A 17,955-nucleotide genomic window follows, 5' to 3' on the forward strand; every position below is an offset into this window, starting at 1 on the left:
GCCTTTGTACCCCTTTCAGTCTATTCTCAGCTCTGTAGCAAAGGTCATTCTCTTAAAATATGATCTGAGAAGATTGCTTGTACCTCTGATCAAAACTCTCTAGTGGCCTCTCATCCTTTTAAAAGTCCTCCTTAATATTATAAAGCTCTATATTAGTGCTGTCTAATGTAGACAATGGCAATGGGAGCCACCTATGCAATGTTAAATTTTCTAAGAGCCATACCGAAAAAGAAACAGAATAAGGGTCAAATTAACTGTAATAACATAATGTAAGCCAATATATTTAGAGTGGTATAATTTCAACATGTAGTCAGTATAAAAAAAGTAGTAGCCTGGTGGCGCGGTGGCTCACACCTGTAACCCCAGCCCTTTGGGAGGCCAAGGCGGGTGGATCATGAGGTCAAGAGATAGAGACCATCCTGGCCAACATGGTCAAAGCCTGTCTCTACTAAAAATACAAAAATTAGCTGGGCATGGTGGCATGTGACTGTAGTCCCAGCTACTCGGGAGGCTGAGGCAGGAGAATAGCTTGAACTGGAGAGGTGGAGGTTGCAGTGAGCCAAGATCGTGCCACTGCACTATAGCCTGGCAACAGAGTGAGACTCAGCCTCATAACAATAATAATAGCCAAAATATGGAATCAACCTAATTGTTCACCAATGCATGAATGGAAAAAGAAAATGTGAGACATGTACACAATGGAATGTTATTCAGCCATAAAAGAGAATGAAATCTTATCATTTGCAGCAATATAGACGAAACCGGAGGACACTGAGTGAAATAAGTCAGGCGCTAAAAGACAATGTTCTTACTTATATGTGGGAGCTGAAAAAATTGATCTCATGGAAGAAGAATAGAATGGTGGTTACCAGAGGCTTGAAAGGATATTGGGCAGGGAAGAATGAAGACAGATTGGTTAATGGGTACAAAACTAGTTAGATAGGAGGAATAAGACGGAGTGTTTGGTAGCACAAGAGGGCAACTATAGTTAACAATTACTTGTTGTATATATCAAAATAGCTATAAGACTTACAATGTTCCCAATATGGTTTGGCTGTGTCCCTACCCAAATCTCATCTTGAATTGTAGCTACCATAATTCCCACGTGTCATGGAAGGGGACTGGTGGGAGGTAACTGAATCATGGGAGTGGGTCTTTCCAGTGCTGTTATTGTGATATTGAGTAAGTCTCATAACATCTGATGCTTTTTTAAAGGGAAGTTCTCGTGCACACACTCTCTTGCCTGCCACCATGTAAGACATGACTTTGTTCCTCATTTGCCTTCAGCAATGATTGTGAGGCTTCCCCCCACCCATATGGAACTGTGAGTTGATTACATCTTTTTCTTTTATAAATGACCAGTCTAGGGTATGCCTTTATTAGCAGCATGAGAACAGACTCATATAGTTCTCAACACAAAGAAATCATAACTGTTTGAAGTGATGGATATCCCAGTTACCCAGATTTGAGGATTACACACTTTTGCTTGCATTAGAATGTAACATGGACTCCTTAAATACATACAACTAATACATATCCATATAAATTAAAAATAAGTAACAAAATTAGTGAGATATAGTTAGTGAGATATTTTATATCCTTTATTTTTTGTTCTAAGAGTTCAAAACCTGTTGTGTACTTTACACTTACAGCATATCTCAAATAAGCCACTAGATTTGTATTGGGAAAGCCTCTTCTACATTTAGATTTTATATAATGTACAACTGAATACATAGATTCACATATCCAATTTGTTCCAAAATTACTTAAAAGTTTTCCAATAACTAAATCGAGCATGACATTTTAAATTTAAGTTAATTAAAGTAAAACAAAATCAAAATTTCAGTTGCTCAGTTGTACTGGCAGCGTTTCCAGCGCTCCTTAGTCACATGTAACAAGTGGCTGCCGGACTGGACAGCACATCTCTATAACATCTGGCAACCTGTTAACTTCACGGCCTCATCTTCCCCTCCTCTCTGACCCTTGCTCATTCAGCTTCAGCAACATTAGCCTCTGCGCTGCCTCTTGAATTTCCTAGAACTGCTCTTGCTTGAATAATCTGGCCTTGTTCCCTCTGCCTGGAATGTACTTTTCCTACATCTGCAGCAGGTCCCTCTCTTACCATATTTTCTTTATCTATCTAAAATTTCACCCACAAGCATAGACGTCTAATATGGATTAAACTGTTCAGCAAAATTTCACTCCAAAAGACCTCCAAATAGAAGGCTAGTGTATTACCCTGACGAACTGATGTTTGGCTTAGCCACATGACATTTTTGGATGTGATGTGAACAAACACTTTAAATACGTCTTTGTTGTTGGGCTTGTTTTCCTGTGCTTCTGCCATCACCATAAGATGATATCCTCTCTGTACTTACCGCCTCTTCCGCCTGGTTACTGTTACTGGATACATATCAATGAGTCAAGCACTGCTGTTTGAAGCCAAGCTCCTTATTCTAACCTAGCTTTGATCAGCAGTTTCCAACGTGATAATTAACATATGACACTGTGTCTTGGGGTGTTTATTATGGCAAGCTGACGGATGTGTCTCACTGCATTGTTTTACTTTTTTCTTCCTTAGACTTTCTCACTGTTTCCCACATTATGTATCTTTCTACTTTATTTTTTAAAATCATTGGTTTCTCTTGCCAATGTCCATGAAAGCAGGGGTGTTTGTTTGCTTTATTCAATTCTATATACTAAAATCCTAGAAAAGGGCTTGGTGTGTACTATATGGCTGATTCATATTGTTGAAAAAACTTAATTACAACCCTAACCTCAGTATGCCTTAATTCAGATATGTCTCTTTCACTTTACCAAATAGGAAATTGAAACTTGGTAATTCAAATGAATTAACCAATATTTTAGGATTAGATTCATATGAACAGTGTGAGGCTGAAATCACATCATACTGAGCCTTTACAGACTTCACTGATTTTTTTTTTGTCTTGAATATCCTGAAAGATACACTAAGACCTTGTGGCAGGTGACTTGCTGTCCCCTCACGCTGTGGAAATTCTGTACTTGTCCTATCCGTGAGGTGTCTTCTCTGTTAAACCCAGAAAGTTCACTGAATGCTTGTGTCCTCCCTAAATTCCTATGTTAAATTCCTAACCCTCAAAGTAATGGTATTTGGAAGTAGGGCCTTTGGAAAGCAATTAGGTTAAAGTGATGTTATGCGGGTGAAACACCTGTGATGGGATTACTGCCCTTATAAAAAGAGAAAGGGACACCAGATTTGTGTGTGTGTGTGTGCGCGTGCGCACCAAGTAAAAGCCATGCCAGCACATAACCAAAAAGAGGCCCCTTACCAGTCACCCAACCATGCTAGCATCCTAATCTCCAACTTCCAGCCCCTAGATTTAGAGAAATAAATGTTTGTTTTTTAACCCACCCTATCTATGCTATTTTATTATAGCAACTTGAACTAAGATATTCATTGTCCCAGTGAGAACTGGGATTCCCAGGGCAAGGTCTTCATTCCAGATAAAGGACAGAAAGCAAGGGTAAGGTTCAAGTAGACTTCAGTATTTCTGGCTGTTAAACAGACGCCAACAGGCAGTGATAAATTCAGTTACAAAATATGTTTTTATTTATTTGTTTGCTGTTTGTTCACTTCTAAGGCTTATCATCTCAAGGACTGAATGTTTCCTAAAGTTCCTTAAAAATTTTCTTACCATTATCTCTGAAATACATTTTAACAAGATCTGATCTGAATCAAATAACACCTGTCAGAGAGACAATAATGTTATAAAACGAGGACAATGACAGTATCTATACACATGAAGAATGTGGTATTTCACATTTTCCCAGGGGGTTCACATAAAGTTTGGGTTAAAAATTTACAGCTTAACAATAAAAGACTTTTCACCTTTCTTTTTTAACGGTCTGTTCTTTTTATCTTCTGGATGAAGAGATATGCTTTCCATTTTTCTCAGTTGCTGTCCTTGAAATTACCATACTGGACATAAAACCTAAATAGTTGCAGGCAGTAGAACCAATTTATGTCTGCAAATGAACCATCTTCTTTAAAGTTTCATTGGCTTAAATGTACTACGGTGAGTGTAAAAGTCAGGGTCGTAAGACAAGATTTTAATCACAGACATAAAATGTATGTCTGCTACGACCAAGGAATTTTTCTAATTTCTAAGTGTTTACTGAAATAAGTTACTTTAAATGTTTAAATCATGTTCACATCTTATTTACCTCATCCTATACATCTAACCAATCATGCTAGTAAAATCACTTTATATAGAGAGAATGTATATTCACTGTTATATTGAGAGAATTCGAGATAAGAATTACTCAATAAAGCAAACATCTATTAATTATATGGACAGCATGTAAATAAGTAACATGATTCTGTGTTATGGGATTACTTAATGTAACCATAACCTTAGAATGTATCTGATACTGCTAACTCTCTCTTTTATGCTACAGGATAAAATGCATTTACAAATCACCATTATGTCTAAGGAGAATTAAAGGCAGGTGCAGCAAGCTCAAATAGAAAAAAAATGTAAATGAAAACTTCTAATATTTCTTAGTATGCATTGTTAGTATGTAACTGTTAAATTTATACATAAAATAATTAAGTCTAATTAATAGTTACTATGTAATGATTACCTAGTCACAAAACTTAATAATATTCTAATTGTAATCAAACATACTATGTAACTGGTGCTTACTGTATTAAACTGTATATCACATGCCTGTTATCTCCTTTGTTTTAGAAATTGGAAGTTTAGTTTAATTCCTGCTTCTTAGTAAAGTAACGCCTCTGAAATGTTGAAAATGTACTGGCAGAATGCCAAGAAATCTACTTAAGCTGAAACACAAAAGAGGTTTTCAGCAAAAAGAAGCTTAATCTTCTAACACCTTAAGTTTAGTGCTATTACACTAAATGCGGCTTCTATCAAATTATAAATGGTTTGACTCTTTTCTACTCACTCTTAGCAATATTACCCTGTAGGTGCTTGGTTCAGGTGGTATAAGACTGTTCTGGGCCGGGTGCGGTGGCTCACGCCTGTAATCCCAGCACTTTGGGAGGCTGAGGCGGACGGATCATGAGGTCAGGAGATCGAGACCATCCTGGCGAACACGGTGAAACCCCGTCTCTACTAAAAATACAAAAATTAGCCGGGTGTGGTGGTGGGTGCCTGTAGTCCCAGCTACTCAGGAGGCTGAAGCAGGAGAATGGCGTGAACCCGGGAGGCGGAGCTTGCAGTGAGCCAAGATCGCGCCACTGCTCCAGCCTGGGCGACAGAGCGAGACTCCGTCTCAAAAAAAAAAAAAGACTGTTCTGGTAATTGTGTGTGTGTATGTGTATGTGCGTGTATGTGTGTATGTGTGTGTGTGTGTTTAACATTGTGTAATGTCTTTGTAATTTTTTGTCTCCATAAAACTTTGATGGCAATGATGCATAACAAAAGTATTCTGAGCTTTATTAATAGGTAAATATTTATTTATAACAATAGCTTTTTGTGGCCTTTCACATAAGGTACTAAGAGTTTTATCACTATTATGAATTTGTTGCTAAATAAAATATCTAATAACAAGCCAGGCTTCAACTGCCAAAAAATATACTTATTAGACAACTTCCGCATATATCATAGGCATTTGATTGCAATATACAACTAAAAATGTGTCATAATCTTCACATAAAGAGAATTAAGATTTTATTATTATTATTATTATTATTATTATACTTTAAGTTTTAGGGTACATGTGCACAACGTGCAGGTTTGTTACATATGTATCCATGTGCCATGTTGGTGTGCTGCACCCATTAACTCGTCATTTAGCATTAGGTGTATCTCCTAATGCTGTCCCTCCCCCCTCCCCCCACCCCACAACAGTCCCCGGAGTGTGATGTTCCCCTTCCTGTGTCCATGTGTTCTCACTGAATACAGTTTAAACAATTCAAGGGGTTAAAGTTAGACAGAAGATGTACATCATGGGGTTCTTGTTAAGGAAAATCCCTTCACAGTAAAGTGGGGAGTAGATTCAGAAGGTACAAAAGCTGTGAAGGGGGAGAGCAGCTATGTTCTAAGAACCAAAGCCACTGTAGTGGAGATGGAAAGGGATGAGAGGGTTGATGATTAAATGATTGTGAGATTTAATAAATAGTGGTGGCATAAATGTAAAAAAAAAAACGAGTTTCTACTTTCATAATACAATCATACAGGCTTACAAGGAGTGTAACTAAAAGAGAGGACAGGCTAAATTTTAAATTACAATCATGGTTACATATTCCAAATGGTTATTTAACCCAATACCCCACTAAATGTAGACATATATCTCGTGATATTTTCTATATTTCTATTACAAAAAATAAAACCTGAACTGTAGCAACTAATGAAATTAATATTAAGAATTATATTACTTTCTACTTAAGTATTTATCAATCTTTCACTAGCATATTTATATAATTTACCATAAGTGAATTTTCTATCATCATATTCATCTACTTTAAACATTACTTATGTGATTTGGTCTTCAATTATAAGTCACTTAGAAGGTAATAATCTTGTATCTACAATAGTGAAGAGGTTAGGCAAATATATGAGCATATCAGTATCATGCTAAAGTTAAAAATTTATTCTTAATCTAGCAAAAGTTGGGAAAGTGAGGTAGATTTCCAATATATTTGGTATTTTCCTGGAATTCATGAGTAACTTTAATTGTGACAAATAATAAATTTTCATGAATGTAAGTAAAGAAATACTATAAGAATCTAGATTAATCAAAAAGGAAACTAGACTGCTAGAGACGCACAAGTAATTTATAACAAACATGTAAGACGTTAATCACCAGACAGTCTAAATATGGTATTCATCAAGCATAGGTTAGATCCATAAGAAAAAAAAACTTTCAATAGAAATAAAAAATAAAATAAAATATGTAAATAGAATCCATGATAAAATTTGAGAATTTGTTTAGTGATCTTAAAGATTTTCTTTTGCTTTATGTGAAATTCATTCTATATGAGTAGAAATAAGATTTTATAGTTAAAGGATACTATTTAAGACTTTAAACATATAACTCTAAATTCAGCTAAAGTTATAATATCTTTCAAATTAAAATTTAAAATACTTATATATCTACCAGTAAACTTATTACAGTTTTCATGAAGATAGTTTTTGTCTATATGTAAACATGTCAACAAAAAGCAGGCTAATAAAGAAAATATTAAACAAAATTGACTGTCCGAAGGACTGATACACTGACAGAAAGAAAAGATACTTAAACACTTTTTTAAATTTTGTAGTTTAAACAATTTTACATTACAAAAATTATGTTTTTGAGAATATATGATGTAAAATACTCAAACTAATTTGAACAATAAATTTTAAAAAAGAAAAATAATAAAAATACTGCTGAAAAGTGAAACTAAAACACATAGGTTATTGGTTCCAGACACTAGACATACCAAATATATTCATGCTTTAAAGTTGTATTAGAAGTAGAATATATAAAGATTTTTCATTATATAATGGCAGTTGAAACCCAAGATAGTACATCTTCACTACTAATAAGAATTTAGAACTCTGAAAATAATATGAAATAAATTTAAAACACAACTATCCAAGGGTTCTTAAGAGGAAAGAAAAAATCAGGAAGATTGTGATGGGAAATGAAAACTAGTTTCCATTTTGTTTTCTTTGTTTTTCTCTCAAGGCCTTTCCCAGCGGACAGGCCCTAGTTGAGGAGGTTCAAAGTGATTGTGGTAATTAAAACTTGTCCAGAAGGACAGAGGTATCTTGGAAAAAAGCATACATAATGTTGGAGAGTGTGAGGGTAATCTCAGATAGGAGTCAGAGAAGGGTATGTCAAAATTCTGTGTATAAACCCACAGAAATTTCAGCCTATGCCCTAGCTCTGCATGCACAAACCAGCATAGCAAAAGCTTTGAGAAATCACTTGAGGTTTGAGTCACTGCTGACAGGATGGAACACAGAACTTAGAGGTGATTAACTCCTTGAAAAATAAAATCCCCAAATATTTATCTAAAGATATAGAGAATGCGCAACATAATATTTACAATATCCAGGACACAATTCAGTATTTTTTGACAACCAGGACAGTGAGGTCAATTGTAAAGGAACAATACAACGAACATATGCAAATGCTAAAATGACCTATCAGATAGTAGATTTTAGAGCAACTATTTTAGAGCAGCTTTGCTTATCATTTATGAGATGAAGAAAATTTATATATTCTAAAATAGATAAAATGAAATGGATAAAACTATAGGACTTCTCAGTAAAAAGACAGAAAGAATAAAATAGAGCAAATTGAAATCTTAGAACTTAAAAAAAAAATCATATCTGGGCCAGTCGCAGTGGCTTCCGCCTGTAATCCTAGCTCTTTGGGAGGCTGAGACAGACAGATCATGAGGTCAGAAGTTTGAGACCAGCCTGGCCAACATGGTGAAACCCCATCGCTACTAAAAATACAAAAAACAAAACAAAACAAAATTAGCTGGGCATGGTGGCACGCACCTGTAATCCCAGCTACTTGGAAGGTTGGGGCAGGAGAATTGCTTGAACCTAGGAGGTGAAGGTTGCGGTGAGCGGAGATCACACCATTGCACTCCAGCCTGGGCGACAGAGCAAGACTCCATCTCAAAAATAAATAAATAAATAAATAAATAAATAAATAAATAAATAAAATACCTGAAATAAAACAAAAAACTTCACTATTGGCTCAACAGCAGAAATGAGATGATGGGGTAAAGAGTCAGTTAATTTGAAGAGGAAACAAGAGAACATTACCTAACTGGAAGGGCAGTGAGAAATGAGATAGATAAAACTGAAAAGTATATCATGAGCCTGTGAAACAATTTCAAAGGGTATAACATATGTGTAAGTAAAGTTCCAGAGATGAGTAAGAGATTACACACCAAATAAAAGTTGCAGAAATAGTGGCCAGAAAGAAACAGTGGCTCAAGCATATTGACAAATATAAATCCCCACATTCCAGAAGCTCAGTACACTCCAAATAAGAAAACTCAAAGAAAACAACACTTAGAGTTATCCTAATCAAATTGATAAATAACAAAGGTAAAGAAAATAGCTTTAAAGCAGTTAGATAAAATGATATATGGCATATGAGGGAACAATGGGTCAATTTATATGGCTTTCTCTTTGAAAACAGAGGAGACTAGAAGATAGTGAAACCCCATGCTTAAAGAAATGTCAACGTAGAATTCTCAAGAGCAAAGAAAAACAATCCTTCAGATATAGAAGGAAGAGGTGTAGTGGACATCTGATGAAAGATAAATTAATGGAATTTATCTCCGGAAAATCTGCTCTACAAGAAATGGAGAAGAAACTTCTTCAGATGAAAAAAAATTGGGATCTTCAAAAATGAAGGAAGAATAAAGAAACCACATATAGATGAATACATATAAAATATTTTTTCTTTTTAGTTCTTTAAAATATTTGTAACTACTTAAAAGAAAAATTATCATAATTCCTGATGGGATTTTTAATGATTTTAGATGTAATGCATCATGACAAAAAGATAATTAGATAAGGTGTGTGTAAAGAATCTAAATGGTTGCAATGTTTCACATTTTATGTAAAGTGTCAAAATATGAACTCAAGTCTATTTCAAGGAGACTCTGAAAATGTAGGTTTGTATTTTAAAATTCCTATAGAATCGCTTAAAACAAAACAGAATGAAACAAACAAAAACCAAAAACATTGCCAATATATAAATTAAAATAAAATACTAAAACTTCGAATAACTCAATAGAAGGCAGAAAAATGGGCATAGAATGTGAAAAAACAAGGGAAGAAAAAACAGAAGATAGCTAAAAATTGTAGGCCTAAATGAAATAGTATCAACAATGGCATTAAACGTAATAGCCTAAACCAGTGGATGGCAAATTATAGCCCATGGCAAAGTCTTGCCCAAGGGCTTCTTTTATATGTGGCTTAGAGATGAAGATGGTCTTTACATTTTTCATGGTTTACAAGAGAGAAAAAAAAATATGGCAGAGACTGCATTTAGCCCAGAAAAAGTAAAATATTTATTCCCTGACCCTGTTAACTACTGACTGCTTGTTAAACACTCCAATTACAAGGTAGATTTACAGTCAATGAGAAAGCAATATTCTATCATATGCTGCCTAAAAAGACACTTTTTAATTTCACATAAAAATGCAGATAGGTTAAAAGTAAATGGATGGAAAATGTTATAAAAACAAAAAGCATAAGAGGGCTAGTGTAGATATTTGATTATTAGTTAAGATATGTCAAGTGAGTGATCAGCAGAGAAAAAGAGAGGTATTTTATTATGATGAAAGGGGAAATTCATAAAGACAAACAGGAGGGAGAATAATAACCTCCCAAAGATACTGACGCCTTTACCTTCAGAAACTGCAAACACGTTACCAGATGTGACTAAGGTAAAGATGTTGATATGAGAAGGTTATCTTGAATTATCCAAATGGATGCAATTAATTGCAAGGGAAGTTTGAGTCAGAAATGGACTTGTGAAGAAGAAAACAGAGTCAGAGTGATATGATGTGAGAAAGACTAGATCTGCCACTGCAGGCTCTGAGAATGGAAGGAATCCATGAGCCCAGGAATGTGGGCAGCCTCGGAGAAGCTGAAAAAAAACAAGATAACAGAATCCTTCTGGAGCTTCCACAAGGGAACACAGCCCGACCCACACTTGATTTTAGCCCAGTGAGAATCATTTCAGATCTCTGACTTCCAAAACGGTTAAGACAATAAATTTGTTTTATTACACAACTAAGTCTTTTGTAATTGATTACAGCAGCAACAGGAAAGTAACACAACACACAAAGTACAAATGTGTATGTGTCTCATTGTAAGCCTCAAAATACATAATGCAAAGAAAAGAGAGAAAAAATAGTTCACAGTCATTATAGAAGATTTTAATACCTCTTAATGTGATCAAACAGCTATAATAAAAATTCAGTAAGGACAGAAGTTTTAAACAATACTGTGATGGTTAATACTGAGTGTCCACTTGATTGGACTGAAGGATGCAAAGTATTGCTCTTGGATGTGTCTGCCAGGGTGTTGCCAAAGGAGATGAACATTTGAGTCAGTGGACTGGAAAAGGCAGACCCACCCTTAATCTGGGTGGGCACCATCTAATCAGCTGCCAACATGGTCAGAATATAAAGCAGGCAGAAAAATGTGAAAAGACTATACTGGCCTAGCCGCCCAGCCTACATCTTTCTTCCATGCTGGATGCCTCCTGTCCTCAAACATCGGACAAGTTCTTCAGCTATGGGACTCGGACTGGCTTTCTTGGTCCTCAGCCTGCAGATGGCTTATTGTGGCACCTTGTGACGGAGTGAGTTAATACTCTTTAATAAACTCATATATATATATATATATATATATACCCTATTCTGTCCCTCTAAGCAATCCTGACTAGTACAAATATCATAATTTACCTTGATCTAACTGACATTAAAACACAACAACTACAGAATATATGTGCTTTTCAAGTACAATCGTCTATTCACGAAAATAGTTAATATGGTTGGATATAAGTAAGATCTTTATACATATAAAAATAAAAAATACAGGGTTTTCTGAGCATGACTGAACTAAATTAGAAATCAATAACGCAAAATATCAAGGAAAAATCCAAATATCTGAAAGTTAAACAGATTCTTATACATAACTATGAGCCAAAGGTGAAATCAAATGGAAAATTATATTTTAGCTGAATCACAACAAAAATGCAACATACTACAATATTGGGGGGTTCAGTTAAAGCACTGCTTAGTGAAAATCTGGAGTTATGTGATTCTATTAGAAAATAAGAATTATCTAAAATACATATACTAAGATTCCACCTAAAAAATCTATAACAAAGTGCATGGTGAATTCAAAATACATAGAAGAAAGGAAATAATGAAGATAAAGCCAGAATCATCAAACTGGAAAACAGACAGATTACAGAAAATATGAACTAACAAAATGGAAAGCTAATACTCTGAAAAGATCAACAATTTTGTCAAACTCTTAGCTAGAAAAAGAAAAGTCCTTTCTATTAACTAGTGCTCGATCAACTAGAAATAAACATGGAAAAATAATGAACACCTACTCCACAAAAATGAACTCAAAATTAATAACAGCCCTAAGGTAAAACCAAAATCTACAAAACTTTAAAAAGAAAGCTTAGACATAAATTGTGATGGCCTTAAATTAGGTAATAATTTTTTAGAAAAAACGCTAACAGTATAACATGTAAAAGTCCAGTTTGATAAATTTAATAAACTAGACTACAGCAAAATTATAATTGCTTGCTTTTGAAAAATCGACCTTAAGAAATCAAACAAAAATGTTTATTCCAGAGAATAGTACTTATATATCCACACAATCTTCAAAAATCTTCGCAGAAGTTTTTTGTCATAGCAATCAATAACTAAAAACACACAAAATGTCCATCAATAGGTACTAGATAAACAAACTCTGTTATATCTGTAGGATGTAATAACAGGAACAAGTAGTAGAAATTATTGATGCACACATATACATGTGAATGTATGCCAGCTGTGAAAGCTCAGCAGAGACAATTCAGATAATGTGAGAAAATATTTGCAAACCACACATCTGATAGAGGGTTAATATCCGAAATACACAAATAACTCAAACAAATCAATATCAAGAAAACAACTTGATTTTAAAATGGGCAAATTATCTTTAATTGATATTTCTCAAAAGAAGACATACAAATGGCCAACAAGTACATAAAAAAGTGCTCAGCATCACTAATCATTAGGGGAATGCAAATTAAAACCACAGTGAGAAATCACTTCATTAGAATGGCTTTATTCAAAGAGATGAACAATAACAAGTATTGAAGAGGAAGCAGATACAAAGGAACACTGTTGTTGGGAATGTAAATTAGCATGGCCATCATAGAAAATGGTATAAAAGTTCCTCCCCCCAAAAAAATGAGAGCCACCTTATAATTTAGGAATCCTTTGTCTGGGTTTATACCCAAAGGAAAAAAAATCTGTACCTGGTAGAGGTATCCGCAGTCCCATGGTCATGACAGTATTATTCACAACAGCCTAGATATGGAATCAACCTAAACGTCCATCAATGAATGAAAGGATAAAGGAAATGTGGTATAGATACACAGTGGAATACCATTGAGCATTTAAAAAATGATAAATCTTGTCATTTGCACAACATGGATGAATCTAGAGGACATTCGTGTTCAGTTAAATAAGCCAAACACAGAAAGACAACTACCTCATAATCTTCCTTAACTGTGGAAGCTTATAAAGTTTAACTCACAGAAACAGAGTAAAATGATGTCAGCAGAGGCTGGGGTGGGTGCATGGGGAGGAAGGAAATGGGGAGTTATTGATCAAAGGGTAGACAGGCAGATAGACAGGAGAAATAGGTTTTGAGAGTTATTGCACAGCTGGATCACTACAGTCAATAATGTGCTTTTCAAAGTAACTAAGAGTACATTTTAAATGTCTCACCATAAAAATGACAGGTAGGTGAGGTAATGGATACGTTAATGAGCTTAACTGAATCATTTAACACTACATACATATAACAAAAATCACATTGTACCCCATAAATGTATACAATTATTGTTTGCCAATCAAAAATAATACTAATGATATATTTTTAAAAGCATCACATTTGTACACCTTAAATATATACAATTTTTATTTGTCAACTATACCCAAATAAAGGAAAATAAGTATATTTCAAAGATAATAGAGTAAATTCAAAATAATACTGCAAGATTCCATGTATATACATTCTTACATGTAAATGTAAACTAAATTGTAGTGATCAAAAGTAGATAAATGGATGCCTAGGGATAGTTGTAAAAAGGAGGGATAGATTTTAAAGTGACTTGAGAAAATTCTTGAAGGTGATGTAAATGTTTATCTTGATGATTATTACAGATTTAGTGGTGTATACATAGGTCAAAACTCATATTTTACCTTATATATGGGCTTTTATTGTACTTAAATATATTTGAATAATGTCTTAACAAGAGATGATATTTATTTTTCTAATTATCCCCACTAAAGTAGAATAAATTTGAGTGTTTCATTTTGGAAAAAAGGAAAAATGATCATGTGTTATAACAGCCATTCAACTCATATTCAACAATATTTGCAGAAAAACAATCAATGCTTATGGAAAACAAAAAGTAGTTATATTTACATGATAGTTTAATAGTAAGAAAATTTTTTTCAAAGTATATTAATCTAGCTACCCTCTAATCAAGACGGTGGCGATAATAATCCCGGGGGATACTCAAAGAATTCTCAAAACATCCTTTTAGAAAACAAGACCTTTCATCCCTGTTTAAATAAGATAAACTAAACTACATAATTTTCTGGTGAGCTTAAGTCTACACATTTACCTCAGAATAATTAAGCAGAAACATAAACCAATATTTAAACCTATAAAGAAGGAATGCAATGTGATCAAAAGCAACTTGTACTTTGTTAGAAATCAGTCCTTGAAAAATAAAGTATCCAATGTACTTTTTTTGTATTGAAGTTATTAATTCATGGTATTAATAGATTACAAGAGCAAATAATTCAAATTGCAAAATACAGTTGTTTGTTTATCCCATTATTTTCTACCTAGCTAAAACTAATAGCTAAAAATCTCATGTAATTATGTATCAGCATTTTACATTATCTTGATATTTTCCTCATTCTCACTTTGAAATCTGAATACATGCTGTGGTTTAATTTAAACTCTGGTTGATGGTAGACTTCTAATAAAGGAGGAGCTGTGTTTTATTCATCTTTGTGTCCATTATTACTCAGCACAAAACCTGAAACTTAAGGTGGACCTAGTATGGTTTTTAAGACTATTTTCAATGAGGTTTTACAACACAAACATATATGAATTCTAATCTTAGTTTAGGTTTTCATTTGTTTCACATAAATACCTATGCTGTCATGCATGGACAATAATTCAGAAATCCCAGGGCGTCTTTGGAGAATGTGGACATGCTTGAATAAAAGTATCTTTAAATGCTTGAGTACAAATAGGTCCCAAGAGTCTCTTCTTTAAACCCTCTTATTTTACAACTAAGGAAATTGAGGACCTAGGGACACATAACACACTATGAATTAGCATATTAGCTAGTCCTATTATTCTAATACTAGCGTATCTTGTATGAGCCACTCTGCCTTACTGTGCTTTGGAAATATCAACAGTGCTCATTTCTCATAAACTCCACTTTTCTGAGGACCTGCAACGGAGATTTGGTACCAATCCTATATCAAATGTTTTAAAATATTAACAAAATTCAAAGAATAAAAGTCCTAAATATAGTTTCATTAAGATAATATGTTGCCTAGCAGCCTAGCACTTTTGTAGGACAGTGGAAGGGGCCAGGAGGTCTCATATAAATCATATCTTGGCATGCTTAAGTTTTATTTTCTTCATTTAGATTCACATTTAGAAAAATAAAAAAATCATAAAGTAAATTTTGGTTTAAATATACAAATTTTAATTAAAAATATGACAAATGTACTGTAAAAGTGTAAAGTATTTATAATTTGCTAATGATGTTGTTGGTCTGAAAAAGAAACATACCATAACAATGGAAAAAAGTAGAAAAAACTATTAGGGGAAAAAGGTTAAATAAGTTATTGGCATCACTTCCTCCTTTGTGTGTTCTCAATATTATCAATGCTTTTCGTTTTTATGTTTTTTAGAAAGTGTGATGGAGATAAAGTGGCTTTCTTAGAAGCTGCCTAATATCAGCAAATGAAGTTAGTAATTTGTGTCAGAATCAAGTTGCCTTTTATTGTTGACTGCCTTTCATAATCCCTTTTCCTTTTAGAAGTTTCTGATTGGTCTTTCCATGAATTTCTTGACAAGCACAGTCTATAAAAATGTAAAATAATATGGATAACTTATGTCTATTCTTGAGAAAATATTCTTTCTGAAGACATTCTCGATAAGAGAATGCATCTTGTTTCACAGTTACCATTGCATTCTATCAATATTAATGTACTAGACATGCTCCAATAGAAATATTTTGTCAATAAGAATATCTCATACATTCCACTAAGAACAGCTATGTCCTTTCAAGCATCAGAGACTCTCCAATATTGATGCTTCATAAATATTTATGGAGAACGATGTTAAGTTTCTTCCTTTTTAAATAGCATGTATACCAAATTATTTTTAAATTCCGTGCAGTGACCAGAGGGGTTTTGTGAAAGCTTGACTTACATTAGCCCTCCCATTTCCCAAATCTCATATGGTTATGTACATTTTTAAATTTATTTTTAAAACTATCCTTGTCATGGTCCTTTCTTCCAGACAGAAAATAAACACTATTTTGATAAGATATCATATTAGTACATTTCACTGCATTTAAAATACCATTTATCGTTTATGAAAATGTAAAATAGCCTAACAAAACAATTTGAATAAGAAATATAAACACTACATATCTGAGACATAACCATAAATATTATAAAGAAATAAAAAATCTAAAGTGATATTGACCAATTACTGATAATTAATATTTTTCAATTGATACTGTGTTTTGAGTTCAATGTTGCAAAAAAAGAAAGTCACCATTTTCAGGCAAAGAAATATCAAAATGATGAAATACGCAGCACTGTGAAATATCCCGTAATTTCCACTAGATGTCTCCAATAACTGACTGAATGATTCCTATATTTCCTTTAAAGCTATGCATTAAGTACTGAAACGTGGACTACATATATATTTTGGTTTTTGTCTAAAAATCATATGTTTCAAAGCACACAAAGTTATTTTAATGAAAATACAAAAGGAAAGTAACTTACATTCAATATCAAGGTACATGCTCTTTTGGTGCCCTCCAATTCTACTTGCAGCTTCACAGTCATATCTCCCTGAATCTGACAACTTCACATCTTTAATATGCAGTGATGAGCTTCCATGCTGCCCTTTGACTTCGATACGGCCGTCCGGGCTCTGTTTACATCGATTCAGGAAAAAGAAAGATTTTATGCTTGTGTGTGCAAAATGGTGACCAAACATATAACATTATGTTACTTCCTATGTTTCTCTGGCAAAAAGAAAAAAGAAACCGTTCCTGATGTAGAAAGTATTTTTCATATAGCTAAGAATAAGATTTTTTTAAAAAAGCACACTTTTTACATCCTCATAGCTTCATGAAGGTTTCCTGTACCTTGGCTGTATAATGATAAAAAGCATTTCAATGACTCCAAATAAAACCCAATCACCCAGCCTGATGTTTAAAGATCTCTCATGTGGTATCACCTTTCTGTCCAAGCACACTTTACAATTTGGATACCATCAATTCCAATTATTTTGAATTACTTGTACCCTCCACAATATCCTGTGCTTTGAATAAACACTCTTCACAGACCTGTTTTACACTTTTCCCCTTTTTTTCTCTCTATATTTACTTTCTATCCTTTGAGTTACTGGCAAAATTTCATGTTATATTAAAAATAGTTCCCGATTGCCTAAATAAATAATTACGACTTATTTGAACTACATAATTTTCTTAGAATAAGTTGCTTTTACTAAAGTCTTGCTGGAACTTCAGATTTCATCCCATAGTGTGATAGTATAGTTGAACAAATGTGAGAAAATATTTATGGTACTTCATGTAAAAGTCACTTAAATTTCTAGGACAGAAACAGTATATTCTAATATTTTTAGAAAGCAAATTATGTTATAGCAAAATTTACATGCAGTTGAGTAAAGAAAATGTACTCCTTCAGCTATTATTTACTATGGGTTAAACACTTGTACTTAATTAACTTTATTGGGATATAACAAAATACATTATTAATAATGCAAAGCAAATTATTCATTTTTATAAAGAAAGTGTAATTATTTCACAGTATTGAAAAGTAAATTTTAAAGTTACATGATCTTCGCTTGAAAATAAACATGTTATCATGATTTGGTTTTGACTTGT

General features: G+C 33.5%; 1 protein-coding gene across 8 annotated transcripts in view; it reads right to left on the reverse strand.

Moving 5' to 3' along the window:
- Positions 1–17,955, reverse strand: part of NCAM2 (neural cell adhesion molecule 2) — a 567,512-nt gene that overhangs the window by 148,764 nt on the left and 400,793 nt on the right. For all 8 annotated transcript variants that reach the window (XM_055279341.2, XM_055279340.2, XM_063640653.1 and 5 more), the window contains one exon: positions 16,826–16,976. In XM_055279341.2, the coding sequence (XP_055135316.2) occupies positions 16,826–16,976 (151 nt within the window). The remainder of the gene's footprint in view (positions 1–16,825; positions 16,977–17,955) is intronic.

Source organism: Symphalangus syndactylus, chromosome 5 (assembly GCF_028878055.3).
Source record: "Symphalangus syndactylus isolate Jambi chromosome 5, NHGRI_mSymSyn1-v2.1_pri, whole genome shotgun sequence".
Classification (NCBI taxonomy): domain Eukaryota; kingdom Metazoa; phylum Chordata; class Mammalia; order Primates; family Hylobatidae; genus Symphalangus; species Symphalangus syndactylus.